The 23,963-nt window shown below is 39.7% G+C and overlaps 1 protein-coding gene across 1 annotated transcript in view; it reads right to left on the reverse strand.

The window, feature by feature from the left end:
- Positions 1-23,963, reverse strand: part of GFRAL (GDNF family receptor alpha like) — a 73,870-nt gene that overhangs the window by 1,281 nt on the left and 48,626 nt on the right. The window contains exons 7-8 of the mRNA XM_043449504.1: positions 489-584; positions 288-360 (exon numbers count right to left, since the gene is read on the reverse strand). Coding sequence (XP_043305439.1) covers positions 288-360; positions 489-584 — 169 coding nt within the window. The remainder of the gene's footprint in view (positions 1-287; positions 361-488; positions 585-23,963) is intronic.

Consider the following 23,963-nt stretch of genomic DNA (forward strand, 5'->3'; position numbering starts at 1 on the left):
ATCCATGGCTGATTCATGTCAATGTATGACAAAAACCACTACAATATTGTAATTAGCCTCCAACTAATAAAAATAAATGAAAAAAAAAGCAGCGTGATTCATCCAGTGTGAGGACACGTCCCTTACATGTGAAGACAGGGTAACATTCTCACAGACCCCTCCCACGATTCCCATGTCTTAAGGGAAACGCGCTCCTTCCTGGCCCTGCTGAGCGCTGCCGTCCTGACCCGTGGTCCCACAGGGCTGGTCCCCTTACAGCCCCTCCCTGCTGAGCTGCATCCAGTTACCTCAGTCTGACCATCACCAGGAGAAGGATCCCGCAGGTGACCATCATGCACATGAGAGCATAGATGACTTCTCCTAGAAGGAAAAGATGTTTTTAAAGGACTGCACTTTTAGAGAGAATAAATACTGAAGATATGTCAGAGGGTGGATTTTTAGTATATATGCGGCTGAAGCAAGCACCAGAGGATGGATTTTTAACTGACCATTGAAGGGGGGATGAAATCCACTGAGAGTTATCTCCTTTGCATGTTTTCCTTTTTGCATTGCAATGCCTTTGACCTTAGACAGGGTCAGATAATCTGAAAGAACAATGAAAATGAGGTGAAAGTATATCAAAGCCATGCATTATTTTTATCCCGTGGGTTGTAATTTGCTTTATAAGACAACAATTTGTTTCTATGATGTTATTTTAATATAATATTGATATGACAGATTTGGGTAGAAGGGGAACACTTTTATTCAATTTTAACAGCCTTTTTCACCTTTAATCAAATAACTGCATAATTGAAGTTGCTTTTTAAAAAAGTATTACTAGAATAATGATTACATTTTATAATACAGTTCATTTTACCATATACATAGACTAGGGAAAAAATACAATAATTTAAAGCTGCACATTGGGATACTGAAGAAAATTCCTTCATTACAAGAGTGATTGAGTGCACATTTCCCCAAGACCCACTGTATTTGTGAATTTTTAGAGTACATTCAGGAGAGTCCCTAAACCAGTCACTCTGCTCAACTTTCTACCTAGACCCTTCAATATCTGGTTTTGCTTATTCCCCTATTCTGTCTCCCTTTTTGAACCACCTCTTTTTATATTGACTTTACATATTTTTGCCTCACTTAAGGGCTTTCCTGGTGGCTCAGATGGTAAAGAATCTGCCTGCAATGTGGGAGACCTGGGTTCGATCCCTGGGTTGGGAAGATCCTTGGAGAATGGCATAGCAACCCACTCAACTATTCTTGCCTGGAGAATCCCATGGGCAGAGGAACCTGGTGGGCTACAGTCCATGAGGTCACAAAGAGTCAGGGGTCCTCTTGACCAGTCTGTAGCCCTCTTCTTCTCGTCCATTTTGTCCTAAACGTAGTCCACCCTCACTTCACAACTCATAAGACAAGAAGTTGCAAACTTTGGATCTTTGGACCTAACTGAGCTCTAATTTAGGTGATTTGATTGATAACTTTGAAGTGAAATCACCCCTAGTTTTGATTTAAGTTAACACAAACATATATGTCAAACATACCAATAACTTATTTCTTTAATGATAATGGTTCAGGTGGGTTTTAAGTCTTAAAAGAATAAAAGAAAGAAAAGAAAAATGAAGGAAACTGAGGTAGAGCCTCCACTTGAGAGAGAGTTTGCTATCTTCTGTTACAGATGTTTCACACATTTTGAGACCTGGAAGTCTGAGTGGTTAGATTTTTTTTGCAGAAGTGAGTGTATCAAATAAACAAGGTGTTGCATCCAATGACAACAGGCTCTGAGCGGGAAAGGAGAGGAGGCATGTTAACCAACAGTCCCATTTAGGCCTCTCTACCCAGGACTGATGCTGTCAGGATCCAGTTCCTTGGAGCCAAGGTGTGAGGTCTACCCTGAATACCTGGTGGAAATCACAGGAACCAGACTGTTTGAGGAGTGATAAAGCGATCAGGGTGGGTGCAGGAGAAGCAGCCTAACGTAAGAGCGAGAAAGGTACCTGAGAATTTTGTCACTGAAAATTAATTCTCAAGGAGTTAAGGCATTAGCACACAGTTCAGGCATTAACTGTTATGACATTTTTAGCTCAAGATTGTTTTAATCCCCAATTCACCTATCAGATTATCACATATTTATAGAAGTCTGACCTTCTTAGGACGTGAAAAGTCAACCTCTTCTGAATGTAAAAGCAATAGAAGTAGAGCTTTTGTTTTTTTTTCACTTTTGTGGTTATAAAATAATTCTGTTATTCACTAGAAACTCAGAATGGAAAAACTGAGCTATTTCAAAAATTTTTTTAATAACAGTGGTGTTTTTCGGGGAAGAATTAATTTCAATCAAGTTAAACATACAGATGTTTAGTGAGCTAAGTGATCATAATTAAATTTTATATTTAAATAAATTGGAATATTAAGGACACATTATTTTGCTTCTCTTAAATTCTATGGTGTTTTGTGACATTTTAGATGATTCATTAACTAAATGTAAATGTATGTAATGTACATTGGCTGATTATTCAAATGATGCTATAGTTTTCCTTTGTGAAATTCTACACCTCAGTACATTTTGACTAGTTAGGTATCACAGTTCATCTTTATATTAGAAAAAAGGTAGGATTTTGATTAATCAGGCTATCTTTTAGATATATAACTGCCTAAGGTAATTGTTAAGCATTCACCTAGTAAGGCTTAGAAAGAATTGTCTTATTCACTAAATTTCACTCACATGGAACTCATTAACAAGGTTATAATAGATCAATGACAGAAATGCTAGCTAATGATCCCAGTGAAAATTTTAATGTGACTAGCAGTCACTCCACAATCTTAAATATTGTACCCTAGGAGAATACCAAATATCAGTTAGAAGAGATTAATGTTACAGAGGGTTTCTTGGCTACTGAAGCCCATTGGAGATTGTCCCCCACCTTTTATAAACAGTGAGGTTTACTGTGTTTTATAACCATGAAATTAAAGTCGGCAGAGTTAATAACCGACCTCAGTCCCACACCATCTGCTATATTTATAGATAAACATTGTCTGTGACTTGTTTATCTTAACTCCTACCCTAGAGGAATTAGATACTATTATGAACTAAATTGTAAAATCCCTGTACATTTGACGGGAAATCAAGATTAATTTCAGCCTTACAATAAGAACAAATTTAAATAGTATTCTCCCCAAATGAGCTAGAGAGATGGGATCATTTCTCTGCTTTTTTTTTCTTCCAAAAATCTTGCACAGCAGTGGCTGAGAGCTGATGCAGCCCAAACCTCCACTTTGTATAATTTATATGAAGTAGTAAATGCATTGTAAAAAATGCGGCAGATCAGACACAAAGTCATGGTTTAAAAATAAATGTCAGAGTTCTTGAGACAAATTAACTTGAGTACAAACTGCAGATTTGTCAACCTTCGATTAAAGCATAACCCAGAAGAGTCTGATTGGGAGAAAAATTTGATGAAAGGAACATTTTCATAGAATAATTTTTAAAATATATTAATGTATCTGTCTTTTTTTAATGGAAGTAGAGTTGATTTACAATGTTGTGATAGTTTCAGATGTACAGCAATGTGATTCAGTTTTCTATGTATATTTATATATTTCATGTTGATGTATGACAGAAGTTAACAGTATTATAATTATCCTTAATTAAAAGTTAATAAATTATATATATATACATACATATGTATATATACGTTACTTTTTGGAGAAGGAAATGGCAACCCACTCCAGTACTCTTGCCTGGAGAATCTCACGGACAAAGGAGACTGGCAGGCTACAGTTCGTGGGATCACAAGAGTAGGACACAATTTAGCGCTATCTACGTTATTTTTAAATTCTTTTCCATTATAGGTTATTACAAGATATTGAATATAGTTCCCTGTTCTAAATAGTATGTCCTTGTTAGTTATCTACTTTATACATAGTAGTGTATACATGTTAATCCCAAACTCTGGATTCATTCCTATTAATGAATCCCGTGGCATAGTTAAAATTCTATTGTCTTCTTTCTAAGTTTAAATAAACAGCACCAATACCATGACAACATCTTATTGAGAAAGGAAAATTAAAGGATACTCTTCTTGTGTATCCCAGGCCTGGTGTTATTTCTAATTTGGTCAATATTGTCTCACCTGAAGGTATATTAATTCCTAAATTAGAAATGAGTTTTTAATTGCTTCACCTAATGATCAGAGTTGAGATTCCATACATCACGGACTCTTTCAATCATCAGTGTATGAAAACCTCCTTCTAAAGCGGATTGAAGGGGCATTGCTGCTGGGAGAAGGGAAAATATATCAGCAGCAATAAGTCTGAAAAGCCTATACATTATCAATATGATAAATCAAGGTTTAAACACCTAACATGGATATAACACCATTGCTACTAAAATGCATGCCTCGAAACTAAACCAATTAAGTAATATGCTTTCCTTAAGCAGTTATAACAGGAATCAACAAGGCATAGTCTTTTATTTAACTCATAAACTTCAAAGAAAAGTATGTCTTAGGTTTAGTTGCCAGGGGCTGGGGTGACACAGAAACTTGAGATATTAGTCAATGGGTATAAGATTTCAGTTATGCAGATGAATGAGTCTAGGAATCTGTTGTATACCATAGGGCCTATTGTTAACAATGCTTACAGTTTTCCTGAAAGGGTAGATCTTAGGTTACCCATTGCGGATCAGTCCCCTTCTTGGATCACCAAAGGACTTTCGTGACTCAACGAAGCTGTGAGTCATGCCGGGCAGGGCCACCCAAGACAGACGGCTCATAGTAGGGTGTTCTGACAAAAGGTGATCCACTGGAAGGGGGAACAAACCACCCCAGTACACTTGACATGAGAACCGCGTGAACTGTATAAAAGCCCAAAAAAATATGACATCAAAAGATGAGTCCCCCAGATCTGAAGGTGTCCAACATGCTACTGGGGAAGAATGGAGGAGATTTACCAATAGTCCCAGAATGAATGAAGTGGCTGGGTCAAAGTGGGTACGACGCTCAGTTGTGGACGTGTCTGGTGATGAAAATAAAATCCAATGCTGCAAAGAACAGTATTACATAGGAACCTGAAATGTTAGGTCCATGAATCAAGGAAAATTGGATGTGGTCAAGTAGGAGATGGTAAGAATAAACATTGCCATCCTAGGAATCAGTGAACTAAGATGGACGGGAATGGTGAATTTAATTCAGATGACCATTATATCTACTACTGTAGGCAAGAATCCCTTAGAAGAAATGGAGTAGCCCTCATAATCAACAAAAGAGTCCTAAATACAGTACTTGGGTGCAGCCTCAAAAATGACGGAATAATCTTGGTTTGTTACCAAGGCAAGCCATTCAACATCACAGAAATCCAAGTCATGCCCCTACTGTGGATGCCAAAGAAACTGAAGTTGTTCAGTTCTATGAAGACCTAGAAGACCTCCTAGAACTAACACCTAAAAAAAGATGTCCTATTCATCACTGGGGATTGGAATGCAAAAGTAGGAAGTCAAGATATACTTGGAACAACAGGCAAGTTTGGCCTTGAAGAACAAAATGAAGTAGGGCAAAGGTTAACTGAATTCTGCCAATACAATGCACTTGTCATAGAAAATACCTTTTTTTCAACAACACAAGAGACTTTATACATGGACATCACCAAATGGTCAATACCAAAATCAAATTGATCATATTCTTTGTAGGCAAAGATGGAGAGCTGTATAAAGTCAGCAAAAACAAGACCTAGAGGTGACTGTGGCTCAGATCATCAGCTTCTCATAGCAAAATTCAGGTTTAAATTAAAGAAAAATGGGAAAAACAATGGGCAAGCAAGGTAAGACTTGCCTCCTGCATGAATTCACAGTAGAGGCAACAAATAGATTCAAGAGACTTGATCTAGTTAACAGTGTGCTTGAAGAACTATGGACAGAGATCTGTACAGGAGGTGGTGAACAAAACCATCCCAAAAGAAAAAGAAAAGAAAAGGCAATGTGGTTACTTGAGGTGGCTTTACAAATAATGGAAGAAGGAAGAGAAGTGAAAAGCAACGGAGAGAGAGAAAATTACATCCAATTAAACCCAGAGTTCCAAAAAATAACAAGAAGAGACAAGAAGGCCTTCTTCAATGGACAATCCTTAATAACAGAAGAAAAAAACAAAAGGGGGAAAACTAGAGATCTCTTCAGGAAAATTAGAAACATCATGGGAGCATTCTGCCCAAAGATGTGCACAATAAAGGATAAAAATGGTGGAGACCTAGTAGACGCTGAAGAGATCAAGAACAGATGGAAAGAATACATGGAAGAACTGTATATAAAGATCTCAATGAACTGGATTACTGTGATGGTGTGGTTAGTGATCCAGGGCAGAAATTCTGGAGGGTGAAGTCAAGTGGGCCTTAGGAAGCACTGCTATTAATAAAGTTAGGAGATGTGATGAAATTTCAGCAGAAATATTCAAATCCCTGAAGGATGATGCCATCAAGGCTTTACATTCATTATGTCAGCAAATCTGGAAGACCTAGCAGTGGCCACAGGACTGGAAAAAGTCAATCTTCATCCCATTTGCCAAGAAGGGTAGTACCAAAGAATGTACTAACCATCAAACAATTGCACTCATCTCCCATGCTAATAAGGTCATGCTTAAAATCTTGCATTCTAAGCTTCAGCATTTTGCAAGCCAAGAACTTCCAGATTTCCAAGCTGGGTTTAGAAAAGGAAGAGAAATTAGAGATCAAATTGCCAACATTCGCTGGATTATAGAGAAAGCAAGGGAATTTCAGTTAAACATCTATCTGTTTCATAGACTACACTGAAGTATTTAACTGTGGATCATGACAAACTGTGGAAAGCTCTCAGATAGATGGGAATACCAGACCATCTTAACTGTCTCCTGACAAACCTGGATGCGGGTCAAGAAGCAGCAGTTAGAACCCTGTATGGAACAACTGATTGGTTCAAGATTGAGAAAGAAGTACAACAGGGCTGTCTACTATCACCCTGTTTGTGTAACCTATACACTGGACACATCATGAGAAATGCTGGGCTGAATGAATTACAAGCTGGAATCAAGATAGGTGGGAGAAACATCAGCAACCTCAGATATGCGGATACCACTCTAATGCAGAAAGTGAAGAGGAACTGAAGAACCTCTTGATGAGGGTGAAGGAGGAGAGTGAAAGAGTCAGCTTAAGACCAGATATTTAAAAAACTAAGATCATGGCATCTGGCCCCAATACTGAATGGAAAATAGAAGGGAAAAGTTGGAAGTAGTGACAGATTTCCTCTTCTTGAGCTTCAGAATCACTGCAGACAGTAACTGCAGCAATGAAATCAGAAGACAATTGATTCTTGGCAAGAAAGTGATGACAAACTTAGATAATGTGTTGAAAAACAGAGACATAACTCTGCTAACTAAAGTCTGTATTGTCAAGGCTATGGTCTTCCCACTGGTCATGTATGGGTGTGAGATCTGGACCATAAAGAAGGTAGACAGCCAAAGAATTGATGCCTTCAAACTGTGGTGCTGGAGAAGACTCCTGAAAGTCCCTTGGACTGCAAGGAGATCAAACCAGTCAATTTTAAAGGAGATAAACCCTGAATAGTCACTGGACAGACTGATGCTGAAGCTCCAGTGTTTTGGTCATCTGATGCAAACAGCCAACTCACTGGAAAAGTCTCTGATGCTGGGAAAGATTGAGGGCAGAAGGAGAAGAGAGCATCAGAGGATGAGATGGCTGGACGGCATCTGATGCAATGGACATGATCTTGGACAAACTCTGGAAGATGGTGAGGGACAGGGAGGCCAGGCATTCCATGGGGTCACAAAGAGTCTGACATGACTGGGTGACTCAACAACAACAACAACAAGATCTTAGGTTTAATGTTCAAAATGGTGCCAAATGCAAGTTCATGTGCCTGATGCACAGTGAGGGCAAACAAACCAAAACATCAGAATTTGGAACACAGAAAGTTTTACTGCAGAGCCCAGAAAGGAGAACAGGTGGCTTATGCTCAAAACACCCCACAATCCCTGTAGGGAAGTGTTTTTAAAGGCCAGGTGAAGGGAGGGCTCACAGGGCATGCGATCAGCTTGTGCACAGTTCTCTGATTGGTTGATATTGATTTAGCTGGGCAGTTAACATCATCAATCTTTAGGCACCAGAAGGTCCAGACTACACGCTCATGGTCATCAAGCAGTTAATTTCTTTCATTTGGTGGTGGTTTTAGCATCTGAAAAACTCAGAAAATATGCATCAGATGTTAGGAGCTGAAGAAGGGGGTCTGCCCCAGGAAAGGCCCAGAAGGTCCTGCGTGTTTACATCATCACACAAAATAAAAGGAATTCCCTGATGATCCAGTGGTGAAGTCTCCATGCTTCCAATGCAGGGGGCACAGGTTCAGTCCCTGGTGGGGAAACTAAGATCCCTCATGCCACGCAGCTTGGGACAAACAAATAATAATAATAGAGCACGGCAGGAAACCTTAGAGGTGATGGATATGCTTGTGATACAGATTATGGTGATGGTTTTACGGTGTCTGCGATATCGTCAAACTCATCAAACTGTTTGCATTAAACATGTATAGCTTTCTGTATGTCAAAACCAGGACACATGTAAATGAATTAATAAATCTTTAAGACCTGGAATAGGAAATGGCAACCCACTCCAGTATTGGAAAATTCCACGGATAGAGGAGCCTGGTAGGCTACAGTCCACGGGGTAATGAAGAGTTGGACACAACTGAGTGACTGAGCACACATACCTGCAAGAACATTTGCCTTGATCCTTGTCAAGAGCCAGAAGTTCAGCATGAGACAACGACTACATTGACAAGCCTGGCAACTGCTCTTTTATCCATGATTGGGTGACAGAAGTGTCCACACATCTAGTGGGTTTGCTCAGTGATTATGGTGAGTTTCAACTGCACCTCTAAAATATCTCAAATAGTCACACTTCCTAATAGTTTCTGCAAATAATGAAGTAGTCACTGAGAAATGGCTTTTAGAATGCCAATGATACTGTTTCTGATAACTAACACTAGATTCCATCAATATAGTGTTAGAAAGCCATGATTTTAAAAGTTGAAACTAAAACAAAAGTCTATCACCTGCATTTTGGGGCACATACAACATGACTCTAAGGATAGAGATTGAAAATAGGAATAGAACATATCTATAAGGGGCTCCCCTGGAGGCACTAGTGGTAAAGAACTTGCCTGCCAATGCAGGAGACATAAGAGACACAGATTCAGGTTCAGTCCCTGGGTCAGGAAGATCCCCTGGAGGAGGGCATGGGAACCCACTCCAGTACTCTTGCCTGGAGAATCCTGTAGACAGAGGAGCCTGGAGAGCTACAGTCCATATGGTCACAAAGAGTCAGACACAACTGAAGTGCCTACATGAATGTATCTGTAAATACACAAATTTGCATGTAGGACAGAATTACAAAATTTTGGTCTGACTTCTTAGACTATTTTAGTCAAAATTTCTACAGTGATGCATTCTGCCTCATTCTTGACTGTCATCACCATCTCAGGAATGAGTCATTTAATACTTTCTACTCTTCCAAATACTATTGATGATCCGTTCTAACTAAAATGGACAGTATCTTTCAGACTGCTCCTTTATCAACTCAAGATGACGAATCTACTCTCCTTTTTTGGCACGGCAACCTGGAGTCTCTCTCCTACGTGCATATCTATGTTTGTGGGCAGAAAGAGAGCATGAGAAATCACACGTAAGCAGGCCACATATAGCCATACTTTTCAAACATTAATATGAATCTCTGGATACCTCAAAATGCCAGTTTGATTCAGTAGATCTGGGATAATGCAGAGATTCTGAATCTCTTAAAACTTCCCAGGTGCTTCTGCTTCTAGCAAATATAATATTTTATATATATACATACACACACATATATATTCATATATATATACATAGAATATAGAATGGGAGAGAATATGCACATACATACTTATGCAACATATAAAATGCTTCACTTCCATGTATATGGCTTAATATCAATACTTTACAAGGCAGTTTGACAGACACTGTTTAAATTTTGAACAACTAGCCACACAGGAAATATTAGCTCGCCTTAAAGAAACTCAGACTCAGAACAGTTGCCCAAGATCACAGAGTCAATGAAGAGTGAAAATGTGATTTGTGGCAAAAATTTTTTAATCAATTATATATTTTAAAAACCTCATGGAGACTACAAAAACATGTAAAACATTTTCAGCTTTTTCCAATGTAGCAGCCAACTGGATTAGAAAATAGATTTTTTAAAAAAGGAAATAGATTTGAAAAATAATAAAGACCAGTTGAATTTGATAGTGTTATACAATAAGAACGGAGGAGGCAATGGCAACCCACTCCAGTACTCTTGCCTGGAAAATCCCATGGATGGAGGAGCCTGGTGGGCTGCAGTCCATGGGGTCGCTAAGAGTCGGAAATGACTGAGTGACTTCACTTTCACTTTTCACTTTCATGCATTGGAGAAGGAAATGGCAACCCACTCCAATGTTCTTGCCTGGAGAATCCCAGGGACTATGGGAGAATCCCAGGTCTATGGGGTGTCACAGAGTCGGACATGACTGAAGTGACTTAGCAGCAGCACCAGCAGCATACAATAAGAAACATTTAGAAATATGTGATCACAAATGTCTATGGTTATATCTATAAGTTTGAGTCTTAAAGTGGAAAAAAGTACATGTATATGTATTTCTGTTGCCAAAATTCACAATAGAAGATATAAAATCTAATAAAATGTCTCATATATAGCTGTAGGATTTTTCAGTGTCTTGCACATACCTTTGAGATATGTTCATCATTTTCAAGGTCATCAAATAAACCACCACTTTAACTTTGACATTTAACAGAAATATGAAAAAAAAATGAATGCCACAGTTTTCAAGGTGGTTACCTTAGATTTTGATATCAATAGAATATTTCTGTTTTTACAGATGTAGAGTTAGGACCATATGTAAAACTTTCCAGAATATTCACCAGGCAAAGGGCATACAAAGAATAATACACAAAAGCTCAGTGTTACTATTTAAAATCAGACTTGGCTATTTTTGTGCTTGCTATAGTATACATCTCCATCAATACAACCTGAGTCTCAGATAAAAAATATAAAGCAACCCCATGGTTTAAATCTGTCAATATCTGGAATGAGTTTAATAGAAACAAAATGTGTTTCCAAAGTTGAACGTTTTCAAGTAACTTTTATCTTGAATTGTATAAGTACTAGGAGATCTTGTGATAAGACAAATGTAAGCTAAGAATCGAAATAACTTACACAATACCTTATCGATTTTATAAGTTTATGTTTTCATATATGGAGGATTTTAATGTACAGAATTTTTTAAAGAAAAAGTATATGTGATAATACCATTAATTGTCCAGATAGCTTTCTGATGTCTTCATTTGGAATTAATTGATTCACTAGTGTCTACCCCTTTGGAACTGTATAAGACTTTGCCTGGCTGGTGTACAAAATTTTTTCCTGTGCTGATGGAAAATACCAAGGAAAAGAGAGGGAAATAAAATAAAGGATAGAGATAGATTTTTGGAGAGCCTTCACAGTTATTTGGAATGATGAGATGATTGAGAAAGCTTTGCAAGTTATTGAGTTTTAAAATGGAAAAAGAAAGTATTTAATTGCAGTATTTCTTCACTGCACATACATTTGTAAATCTTCAGGGAGAAGTTGACTATCAAAGTATGATAAATGCTGTTAATTTTCCTTAGACGGCATCCTTCTTGAGAATAGACACCATATCCATCTAGTTTATAATATAACATGAATGTCACAATGCCATGTCCATGCAGTTATCTGATGGCCAAAAGTGTACATTAGCAACTTTCACGTCTGAAATAGCGCATCTGTCACTGCCTAATGACATACATTTATGGTAGCTCAGTGGTAAAGAATCTGCCTGCAAAAAAGGAAGAAAAGAAAGTGAAGTCACTCAGTCGTGTCCGACTCTGAGACCACATGGACTGTAACCTACCAGGGTCCTCCATCCATGGGATTTTCCAGGCAAGAATACTGGAATGGGTTGCCGTTTCCTTCCCCAGGAGATCTTCCCGACCCAGGGATTGAACCTGGGTCTCCTGCATTGTAGGCAGACGCTTTACCATCTGAGCCATGAGGGAAGCTCTCACAAAAAAGGAGGCCACCTGCAATACAGGAGGTTCGATGCCTGGGTTGGGAAAATCCCCTGGAGAAGGAAGTGGCAACCCACTTCAGATTTCTTGCCTGGAGAATCCCATGGACAGAGGAGCCTGGTGAACTACAGTCCAACAGGCCATAAGAGTCGGACACAACTTAGTGACTGAACCACCACACCATAAAATTATACAATGTTTAGTTCTTTCTCATCTTTAACTGATGTTAGCCAAGGAGCTTCACATTAATTCCATATTTTCACATATTGTCACCACTTCTTCAAATGCAAATTCATTGTACTGCAATGCATATGGGTACTTGGCCAACAAACATCTATTAAGAAGCTATTTCACTTGATGATTAATTCTGTCAGGTTTCTTCACTGATGGGCAAAGATTAATCATCTTGGTCATTAGTAAAGGAGATAACTAACAGCAAGAATTTTTGGAATTTATCTGAGTTCCACTTTTCTTGTTTGTAAAATGAGACTAGTAACACCTATGTTTTTAAGATTTTTTGATAGTGAAAACTAGTACTAAAGTAATAGAGCTCTTGGGGACTTCTATGATAAAAAAAAAGTACACTCGTGGGAAGGGAAGGGCAATAAGGATAAGAAAAGGGATTCCTTTGATAGTTCTTTTTCTTTTTTCATTTATTAATTTGGCTGTGCTGGGTCTTAGTTGCATGCGCCATGTGGGATCTAGTTCCTTGATCAGGGATTGAATCTGGGCCCCCTGCATTGGAAATAAGGAGTCTTAGCCGCTAGACCAACCAGGGAAGTCCCTTGATGGTTATTTTTCTCTTCCTTTCCCCCTTCCTTTCATTTCTCCCATGCTTCCTTTCCATGGAAAGATCTCCTGAGGCCAACTGACTAAAGTAGAACATCTTGTCATTTTCGATTTCAGAAACCTTACTCCAGGTAGACACAGTAAAGTGAAAGTTTGTTAGGAGAGGCAAAGTTTTCTAAGCTGTACCGTGAAACATTAGCTATGAAGAATACTTTTATGTGCTAGAAAATAAAAAAGTCCACAAGTAAGTGACTTCAGAAACTTCTAGATTAGACAGAATAAATCATGGGCTTTTTTTTTTTTTTTTTTTGCTGCAAATATTTTCAATATTTTTTAGCTATACCAGTGGGGCACACTTTATGAAAATTTATTTTCTCTGTAGGTTATATCTGGGAATCCATTAAAAATTTTTGTAAAACACAGGCCTATGTTATTTATAGACAAATATTTATACATTTGTGTGGGCATAAGATGCTTATCAAGGATTCTTATTTGTACTTAGTAACGGAAGTTCATAGAACACCATACAGACAGTATTCTGTGTCCATCAACGTAGGTACTATTTTAGGTACTAACTTATAATCCTCTCCTCTACTAAGTACACATATTTCCAAGCACCTGACACCAAAATTTCTCTTGTTCTCTACTCCAGGGAGTCAAACAAAATTTACAGCCTGTGGTTTGGGAGAAGCCTGACCTCTCAAATGCTACTCTCATTGTCTCTTGGAGTGGTTGGCATGATGCAACACTAATTCCAGGTTTACTGTCAATTTATCTGCTATTCTTCAATTCCTAAACTTGTGCACATGGAATGTGGAGAATTTAGAATCTGCCCCCTACTTCAGAGAGCCATTCCAGCAGAACTAGGAGTTTATGGATCATTTATACCTAATCACCTATAAATGTCCACAGGACCATGGGATAGAACCAGCATATTTGGACCCAAGTAATGAATGGCACCCCACTCCAGTACTCTTGCCTGGAAAATCCCATGGACAGAGGAGCCTGGTAGGCTGCAATCCATGGGGTCGCTAAGAGTTGGACACAACTGAGCAACTTCACTTTCACTTTTCACTTTCATGCATTGAAGAAGGAAATGGCAACCCACTCCAGTGTTCTTGCCTGGAGAATCCCAGGGACGGGGGAGCCTGGTGGGCTGCCATCTATGGGGTCGCACAGAGTTGGACACGACTGAAGTGACTTAGCAGCAGCAGCAGCAGCAATGATCTCCCAGTTGAGTAATTACTTCCTACTTCAAAACTAGAACTGTGGCAATCAACATGGTGTGTATTTGTAGGATGATACATGACCCTGTTCTTGATGTAATTTTGGATAAGGTGAAAATGTGATTCATGTGCAGTGGGAATTGACAAGGGACACCTCAGGGAAAGGTACACATCTGATGAATGGTGAGAAATAAGGCTAATTTACATTCTGGGTGTCCTTGAAAATTGAATGAAGGCCTTTAGATGTGGGAGGAGTGAAAGCAAGGGCCATGGGCAGCTCACAGAAATAGCATGATCAAGACAGTTTGAGAATTCGTCTATCCCTGGTAGGGAGATATAAGGAGGAAGGGATAGTAGCAGTTTAGGCTTGAGAAGGTGAAAACTGAAAATCAGTGGGAGAAGCTAGAGCAGAGAAGAGACCAAGTGTAAGGGCATATTTCACAAAGAGATGTCTGCTGGAAATCAGAATCATGCAGGGCAGAGTAGCAGAAGCATCAGAATCAGATCTGGAGTCTTTCTCACTCCGGCAGTGTCATTGTGGGTAACTCACTCCTCCTCTGCTCTCTTGAAAATGGGATAATGCCAACCACAAAATTTAATTAAAAATTAAAAGTGACAGTAAGTAACAAGAGTTCAGAATTATGTTTGGTACAAAATAAGTGCTCAATAAATTACACCATTTAAAAATATTACATAATTTAGAGTATTATTTGATATTGAAAGTACAGAGTTAAATAAAAAATGACCTTTGGGTTCTTTTTTTTTTTTTTTTAATTTGACCTTTGGGTTCTTGAGAGAATAGATTTGGGTTCTATCGGAATAGATTTGAAGTGAAAGGTAAAAGAGTGATAGAGGGCAGAACTGTAATGTTCACCTCTCTACTTTTCAACCTCAGGGTAAAGAACCCCAACTTTGGAACCAGAACTCCAGCACAATCTTAGTTGAGTCATCCACTGGCTGCAGCAGCCTTGGACAAGATACCTTAATCTCTGAGCCTCATGCTGCTCATATGTAGAAAGGGATTTGAGACAGACTGTATGATTTTACTTGATTTTAAAATTGAAGTATAATTGTTTCACGAAGTGTGTTAATTTCAGGTGTACAACAAAGTGATTAAGTTATATATATATACCTTTTCAGATTCTTTTCCATTATGATTTATCACAGGATATTGAATATAGTTCCTTATGCTATACAGTAGGTTCTTATTTTTTTATATACAGTAGCATATATCTGTTCATCTCAAACCCCTAATCTATCCCTATCCCTAGATTGTATTATTTTGCAGGACTCCTCTTTCACTCTAAAGGATTATATGCCCACCACCCATGCCATGTGACTTAGAGGACCACTTTATTTGGGAAGAATCTGTTTATTAGCCCACTGCCATTGGGCTTGACCTTGACTTGAATTAGTAAAATACATAAGCAGTGACAATGTGTATGTTATATTCAAGCAGAGGCTTGACTGAGTCCATCGCTTAGTTTTTGTATGTATATGTTATACTCAAGCACAGGCTTGAATGATTCTATTGCTTGGATTTTGTCTCTGCCATGAGAATGTCGTGTTCCAAAGAGTGCCATGCCTTTAGCCTGAGTGTAGAAATGGGGGTGCAGAGCCTCAGCTAACAGTCCAGAGCTGCCTACATGTGACAGAAGCTAGAAATCAGTCTTTGGGTTTATAAGTCACTGAATTATGGATAGTGTGCCTAACTGTCTATCCCTGCAAAAGCTGAGTCATTCGGGGGTAATAATAAACCACAAATGGAAATTGTTAACAGAAGGTAGGTTCTTAATAATATTACCTCTTTCTCTTCTCTCCTGTCTTATGTCTGTCAATTGAATGGCAGGTAGAAGGAGAAGAAAGAAGTGAAAAAAAGTTTAAAGAAAGGTGAGAAAACAGGAGACAGAGACCTGACTTGGACGAAGGTGGGGAGATCTGTGAAGAATGGCCTTCATCTTAGGGATAAGAATGCTTTTCTCTCTTTTGGCGCATGGGATAGTCATGCAGTCTCTCCTCTCTCATGCATCAATGCTAATGTCAAGTTCATGAGTGTGAGCTCAGTCACTCAGTCATGTTGGAGGCTCCTCTGTCCATGGGATTTCCAGGCAAGAATACTGGAGGGGGTTGCCATTTCCTCCTTCAGGAGATCTTCCTGACCCAGGGATCAACCCTGTGTCTTCTGCTCACCTCCTGCCTTGCAGGTCGATTATTTATGGCTGAGTTTCCACAGAAGCCCAGTGTCAAGTTCACCTTACTCTTAAAAATAAATATGAGATGTAACATCATTATCTCTACTGGGATTAAACTATATCACAATCAAATAGGGCCCCATTATTTTTATTCCTAATCTCCTTTGACTTGCATTACAAGATTTCCGAGCTTTTTTTTTTTTACATTAAATAAACCCACAAAATCAAAATGAGAATTGGAAATAAAGAGAGGCTACCAGTAAGTATAGACAATAGAGCAATGTGAGGAATAGTATTGATTGTGGAAAGAGGTCAACTTTTGGTTTAAAGCCACAGACTCAAATCCTTGCTCTAAAATGTGTTAAGAGACTTCCTTGGTGGTCCAATGGTTAGGAACTTACCTGTTAATGCAGGGGACATGGGTCTGATCTCTGGTCTGGGAAGATTCCACGTGCCTTGGGGCAACTAAGCCCCTGCACCACAACCACTGAAGCCGGAGCACCTAGAGCCTCTGCTCCATGACAAGAGGAGCCACTGCCAGAGAAGCCCACTCACCACAGCTAGGGAGCAGCCCTTGCTTGCAGCGACTAGAGAAAGCCCGCATGCAGCAACAGAGACCCAGGGCAGTCAGAACACAGAAATAAAATGAAAAAGTGTAAAATACGCTAAATATGTGACTGGGGGTACTTAACAAACAGACTCTTCTGTGCCCAGTTTCCTATTCAATTTGATGAAAGTTATAATATTGACTGTCTTATTGTGAGGATTGAATGAGACAAGTATAGTGCAGAGGGTCCACATAGGAGCTATACTTTTTTTAATTGAAAACTGCATTTTGATTGTGGTTGGATATCAGCATTAACTACAGAGCATTTAAAATTAGAGCCCTTGGCCTTATCACCACAGGTTTTAAAGGTCAAGGGAGAAAAGGGGATAAAGTGCTAGACAGTCTTCATTTCAAAAGTTCTCTAGACACTTTCAATGCATAGTCAGGGTGGAGGACCATCAGGCAGGACAAAACACATGGTTTTGAAGACGGAAGAAACAGATCAGATTGTAAACCACACTACTGTAAGCTAGTGTCTTAGAAGTCCTTAGTGAGGAAAAAAGAGGAAGAGGTTGGGGAGTTATGTTTAACAGATAAAGTCTTCGGAAAAAATCAGTAATGGGTGGGCATGACCAGGTTAGGGATAATAACTGCAAAGCTAGTTTTATCAATAGAAGGAAAATTTCTTCGGATCAGTAAGAGAACTAGCCACCACACAGTTGAAAGGTAGTTGAAGTTACCTTTCAACCACCCAGCAGTGTTAAAAGAACAAAAGCAATTAAAACCAACAATATTTCCATTGTAGAGGAGGGGTGTTGGAATGGGAGTTTGGGCCAAAGAACTGTGAGAAATATTAACTGGGTCAACTCAGCCATGTAGAAGTGTTGGAAAGAGCTATTAGTATTGTAGACATATGCTTAGTGTACATTTTCAACGTAATAACTACCATATGGACTTTAAACAAACTACCATTATACATTGTAGGCTGTCTGATACACTGGCAAGAGTAAGAGGCTTGAGATGTAGATACTAAATGATGGCTGTCTAGAAACTAAAAACATCATCCTTAGCATCTTCCCACACAGGACTTACAGACACACGGCTGTATGTCCCTGAGATAAGGTGCCCTTTGAAGAGAGGGTTTTCCTGGTGGCTCAGTGGTAAAGGTTCCACCTACCTAACAGGAGGCTTGGGTTCATTCCCTGAGTTGGGAGGAACCCCTGGAGATGGAAATGGAAGTCCCCTCCAGCATTCTTGCCTGGAGAATCCCATGGACAGAGGAGCCTGGTGGAGAGCTCTATAGTCTGATGGGTAAGGCTTCCCTCCTTTCAGATTGCCTGACTCCCAACTGAAGTTGTTTCTCTGTTGCTCGGTCACGTCCAACTCTTTGTGACCCCATGGACTGCAGCACACCAGGCTTCCCTGTCCTTCACTACCACTTGGAGTTTTCTCAAACTCATGTCCATTGAGTCAGTGATGCCATCCAACCATCTCATACTTTGTCACCCCCTTCTCCTCCTGCCCTCAATCTTTCCTGGCATTTACGTCTTTTCCAATGAGTTGGCTCTTCGCATGAGGTGGCCAAAGTGTTGGAGCTTCAGCATCAGTCCTCCCAGTGAATATTCAGTGTTGATCTCCTTTAGGACTGACTGGTTTGATCTCCTTGCTGGCCAAGGCCAACTGAAGTAGGTGTACCGTTAGAGACTAGTGGGCAGCTTCTTTCTGCAGCTGAATTGTTTTGCAAGTCTCTACCATATGCCTACAGTGTCTGGCCAACGGACTCAGGTGCTAACACAAGAGTAAGATGTGAGTCTCAGAGTTCTGTCAGACTCCAAGCATGTTGCAAGTTGGGGAAGTCCAGTGTTCAACCCCAGGGGCAACCAGAGGAAACTGGTCTGCCCTAAGCCAAAAGCCGGCAAAAAGGAGAGACAGCGGGGACACTCACGGCCATGGACACACACTTTACAACCACCACCTAACACTCACGCTGCCTGACAAAGTGGCTTCCATTCATTCCACATTCTTTTATCTGGTTTGAAAACCCATTTGTTTACTGTGATTTGTACCACAAGATCCCAATAAGTGCTTTCCAGAGAATAAGGGTGAGAAGAATAATAATTAGATGGTGCTTTTAGAGCTCAGATAAGACATTCTTACAACTTGGAGACTGGACGAATATTTACTGATGTTTGCGATGCTGTGAAGGGTTTTCTTGCTGAAAAGCACTCTACAAGCTGGTTTGAGACAATCTGACACTAACAGAAGAGGAACAATTGTCATTACCAATGGATTTTAAAATCTCTATTCCCTACTCACCTGTCTCATGTTAGGGATTTTATTTGTGTAAGTACCAGACTTTGTGTGTGTGTAGGAGTCCTCCTTTAAGATGATATCCCAGCATGTAAGTGCCAGGCCAGGAACTATTAAATGCCCACATATGGTGTTTTATGGGAATATATCTGATGCTATTATAGTGTTGTCACAAGAATGCGTGGCTCTTAAGCCAGGAATACACATGCTCATAATAAATGATTTTTATTACCTCACATACACAATGATGATGCGCAGAAAGTAAAAACGAAAGCCTGCTTGCTTTATGTAGCTCTGGCACTGACTCCATCCCCAATTATGGGCAACAAGGGGCTTGTACAGATCCAAGGAAAGCACAAGGGTGGGAAATGGAAAAGATAGCACCCTGTTTTCATGCACTGGAGCCTGTGGTTGTTCAAACTGTAACAGTCTCATTTTGTTGTTTCATTTCCCTCCATGATCTTCAATGCTCCTTCCTTCTCTAGTGATGCCAAAACCTGAGTTGTCTCATTCATCAATGGCAACTCTTTAATCTTTTCTTTTTGGCTTAGCGCAAAGGACAAAGGCAGGCCTGGATGGTCCACAGAATCTTTCCTGCTCAGTGGCAGACTTTAACCCCTCCCTTAACCTCACCTGAGCCTTTGAGGGTAGAACTGGGAAAAAGCGAAGGTAGGGGACAGCCGTTCTCCTGCTTTTGCTGTGGAGGGTTTAGACACTTCAGTATTTCTGTGTGAAGCGTTTTCTGCAAAAGAAGCAGCCAAGCCAAATTTGCTGGGTTTCAGGTCTGCAGACAAAATTTAAAACAGCTGGATTTTATTGGGAACTTTTGCATGCAAGTAAACCTAGTAGAGAAACTCAAGCCAGCTTTTATCTCCACTGGAATGGGCTAATCTTTAGGTACCCCCTCCCTTCTTCCATCTCTCTGCCCTGAAGGGAGTTTTGAATTTTAAAAGCTCCTAAGAGAGCTCCTAACCTTCCAGATTATTCCACAGAGTATCTGATTGGAACCTTAGCCAATGAAGATGGAAGGTACAACCAGGTCCGATGTCTCTCTTAGTGAAATCTTCAGGGAGATGAGAAGCTGTGTGTCTCTGTAAACTGACATGAAATTACCCAATTAAATCAGCTCATGTGTCCCTCCACGCACAGACTTCCAAACACAAAGGCCAACACACATAATCACTGAAACACACCCACACGTGCTTGATCAGAGTGGCAAATAATGACTAAATTTTTTGGATTTGTACATAGCAAAAGCTTCACTCCTATTTTGTTTGTGCCTTATGTGAAAACTACCATGTACCTTGTTAAAAATATGCAATTTTATAGATTTAAGCATGTACAGAGCAAAGAAACAGGCCGTATGATGATTATTTAGTGAGTCTGGGATACATTATTTATAAAGCTATTCAGAATTTGGAAAACAAATCAATAAAAGGTAATTCAACACTAAAGAAAAGCCCCCTTACTCCAAATCTCAATTTAAACCTCTGAAAGAATGAGCATTTTTCCAAGGACAAAGAAAGAAAGGATATAGGCTTCCATAAGATTTTAGTATAATCATAGTAAGGAAAAGTTCTTGGCAGACTACTGTTCCTTTTGTCATTAAAGAAAGAAGTAAATCTCTTGAGAGGTAGTCCGGTATGCAGGGAGCATGGAGTTTTGCTGAAAATGTACTGGCCTCAAATATCAAATCACCTCCTCCAGGAAGATCAGGGTACATCAAATATAAAGATCATCTATAGCTGTTAAACTGTTACCAAAATTTAATTTTCAGGAAACCTGAGGTTCAGGGTGAGTGTAACTGACTTCCCCCATATCACTTGGGGTAATTAGGGGTTCAAACTTGTTTCTTAAGCTCTTGTATTTTATATTTCCACATACTGTCTTCCAGCAAACACACTTTTAAGGATGTTTTTGCCCTATACTATGCTCCCTGGGAAATGTAGCATGTATAATCAATGACAATTATACATTTCACATAATTAGATGAGAGAAGTATATTATGTTTAAAAATCACAGTTTCTGGTGCCCCAAGCTGCCTTGTTTAAATTCTGCCTCTATTGCCTTCTGTGGGACCTTGGACAAGTTACTAACTTCTTGGTGCTTCAATTTTTTCTTTGGTGAAAGAGCAAGCATCTGCTTCACCCACTGCTTATACAAATTAAGCAAGCTATCAAATAAATAGATCAGTGCTGCATACCTAAGCCCTCAATTAGCTTATGGGGCCTGGAGGAAATAGAAGATAAGTAAGCTAGTGTCTGTAGCCAGGGGACAGATTTAAACTGGCAAGTAGTGTTTTTAGATCTTCACTGAACCGTTATATTAAGGATATTATATTTTGTATCACTTCAGTTTTCTCCATGGTCTTATTTCACATCATGGAGGTGAACTGGCAAGGAGATCCAGTAAAATGTTCTTTGCAGGTTCTCAAATGGGAGGATTATTTTCAAGTGTCGGTCCAGACCCTGGCACTGTTGATGATAATATCGTGCATTAGGGATCTGCTTCTGGCCTTCAGTCATTCTTTCCGCAGTTTCCTTGAGGCAGGTGCTAATGTGTCCGGAAAACACCAACTCTTGACATCCACTGCTTTCCACAATGAGTGCTGTCAAATGCAGAGCCCTTGCAGAGCCAGGAGAAACTCATCTATAGACTCCATGTCCCTATTCCAAAGACTGTGCTTTCCGGGGCAGCCCCCAGTACACCATCGGACAGGTTTGAGCATCCCACCTAGTCACACCTGGAAACTGAGCTTCATTACTCGCTACTCTCCTTGGAAGGGTGGGCAAATCTAGGGTGAACTTGTAACAAGGCCACAAGGCTGAAACAGATGGACGGTTTCTAAATGAAATTTCTTTTCTTGTCCTGTCCTTCCATTGCTGGGCACAAAAGCTCACATTCTTTGTTATTGTTCATTCTTTTTTACTGGTTAACATGGGTGGACGTTCTTGCTGTTTTTGCTGGTTCCTCTCATCTTAAGCATAGAAACCCAAGACTTTCCTTTAAATACACCTGCTTTCTCCCCAGAAGGCAGGAAGGTAGTTTTCAAGATGCTAGTCTGTTGTCCTCCTCATTTGATGGCAAAATGACTAATTTCTATTTCCTTTATCCACAAAACCTTGTACTTGTTATTCTCATTTGGCATCTGGGGAACAAGGACTGAATTTTCAGTAATGCACTTTGGATGCTTCTGTGTTGAGTTCTGACGCAGATTCCAGCTGCCAGGACTAAGTGTCTTTGAAAGGTGAAGAGATCAGCATGGGAAATATGATTTATTCAAATAGGTTCAGGGTTCATATCAGAGGTTCAAACAAGTAAGTTTATCTTGCTGGTTTACCCCACCCTTTGCTTGCTCGTCACCTCTAACCACAATTTCACTCAGTTCTGTACTCTTTTTTGAATATCAGATGTTGCTTGCAGAAACTCAAGTGATGACACTGTTCTGAGGTTTTCTGACTTGTGACTTTTATCCATCATATCACTGGTTATCAAGGTGTGCAGCAAAACTGCGGGGCCAATGAGAGTTCTTCCAGGGATCTGTGTTTACTTTTCATGTTTACAACATGACAATCTTGGTCCTAATACATCTGGGATAACTTAATAACTTATTTATACTTAATGGGAAACAGGCATCACCTAACCATTCTTTAATAGAAACCAGTGTCTCTCTTACTCTGGGATATCTTATTGCATAGGGATAAATGGGAGGTGATGAGACCTTCTGCTCCACTGGCTTGGTAAGCCAATTGAAACACATTCAAGAACCATGATTCTATGGATGGTATTTTTCTTTCTTCCTTTTTATTTCTTTATTTACTTTGTATTCTGAGACCAATTCCAATGGATGGGTGATCTGCACACCTTCAAGCAACTCTTGGGTTACCAGCAGAGCGTCTTTTTTGTTTTGTTTTGTTTTTCTTTTTTTTTTTTTATTAGTTGGAGGCTAATTACTTTACAATATTGTAGTGATTTTTGTCAAGACACGTGCACCCCAATGTTCATCGCAGCACTGTTTATAATAGCCAGGACATGGAAGCAACCTAGATGCCCATCAGCAGATGAATGGATAAGGAAGCTGTGGTACATACACACCATGGAATATTACACAGCCATTAAAAAGAATTCATTTGAATCAGTTCTAATGAGATGGATGAAACTGGAGCCCATTATACAGAGTGAGGTAAGCCAGAAAGATAAAGACCATTACAGTATACTAACACATATATATGGAATTTAGAAAGATGGTAATGATAACCCTATATGCAAAATGGAGCGTCTTAATATTGAACTCGGTTCTGACACTGACCACCCAGAGATGGCATCTGATTCCAAAAAAGAATCCTACAGTACTCCCCCTCCGCCACACACACATACACCTTAGATACCAGTTACAAGTCCATGTTATTACCTGTAGTTCTCTCCCACTAGCCATAACTTGAGGTTCCTAGGACTTCCTCCTTGGGTTTGATTACTTTACTGAGTGCCTTGCAGAACTCAGAGAAATATTTTAGTTACTAGATTGCTGAGTTATTACAAAAATATATAATTTAGGAATAGCCAGAGGGACAAGATGCAGAGAGCAAGGTGTGGGAAGAGGACTCGGTGCTTCCAGGCCCTTCCCAGCATCACTGCTCATCAGCTCCACGTGCTCACCCACCTGGAGGCTCTAGAATCTCTGCTCTTTCGGGTTTTCAAGGAGGCTTCATTACAGAGTCATGACCAGTTAAATCAGTGACCACGGGTGTGATTTCAA

This window comes from Cervus canadensis, chromosome 28 (assembly GCF_019320065.1).
Source record: "Cervus canadensis isolate Bull #8, Minnesota chromosome 28, ASM1932006v1, whole genome shotgun sequence".
NCBI lineage: Eukaryota > Metazoa > Chordata > Mammalia > Artiodactyla > Cervidae > Cervus > Cervus canadensis.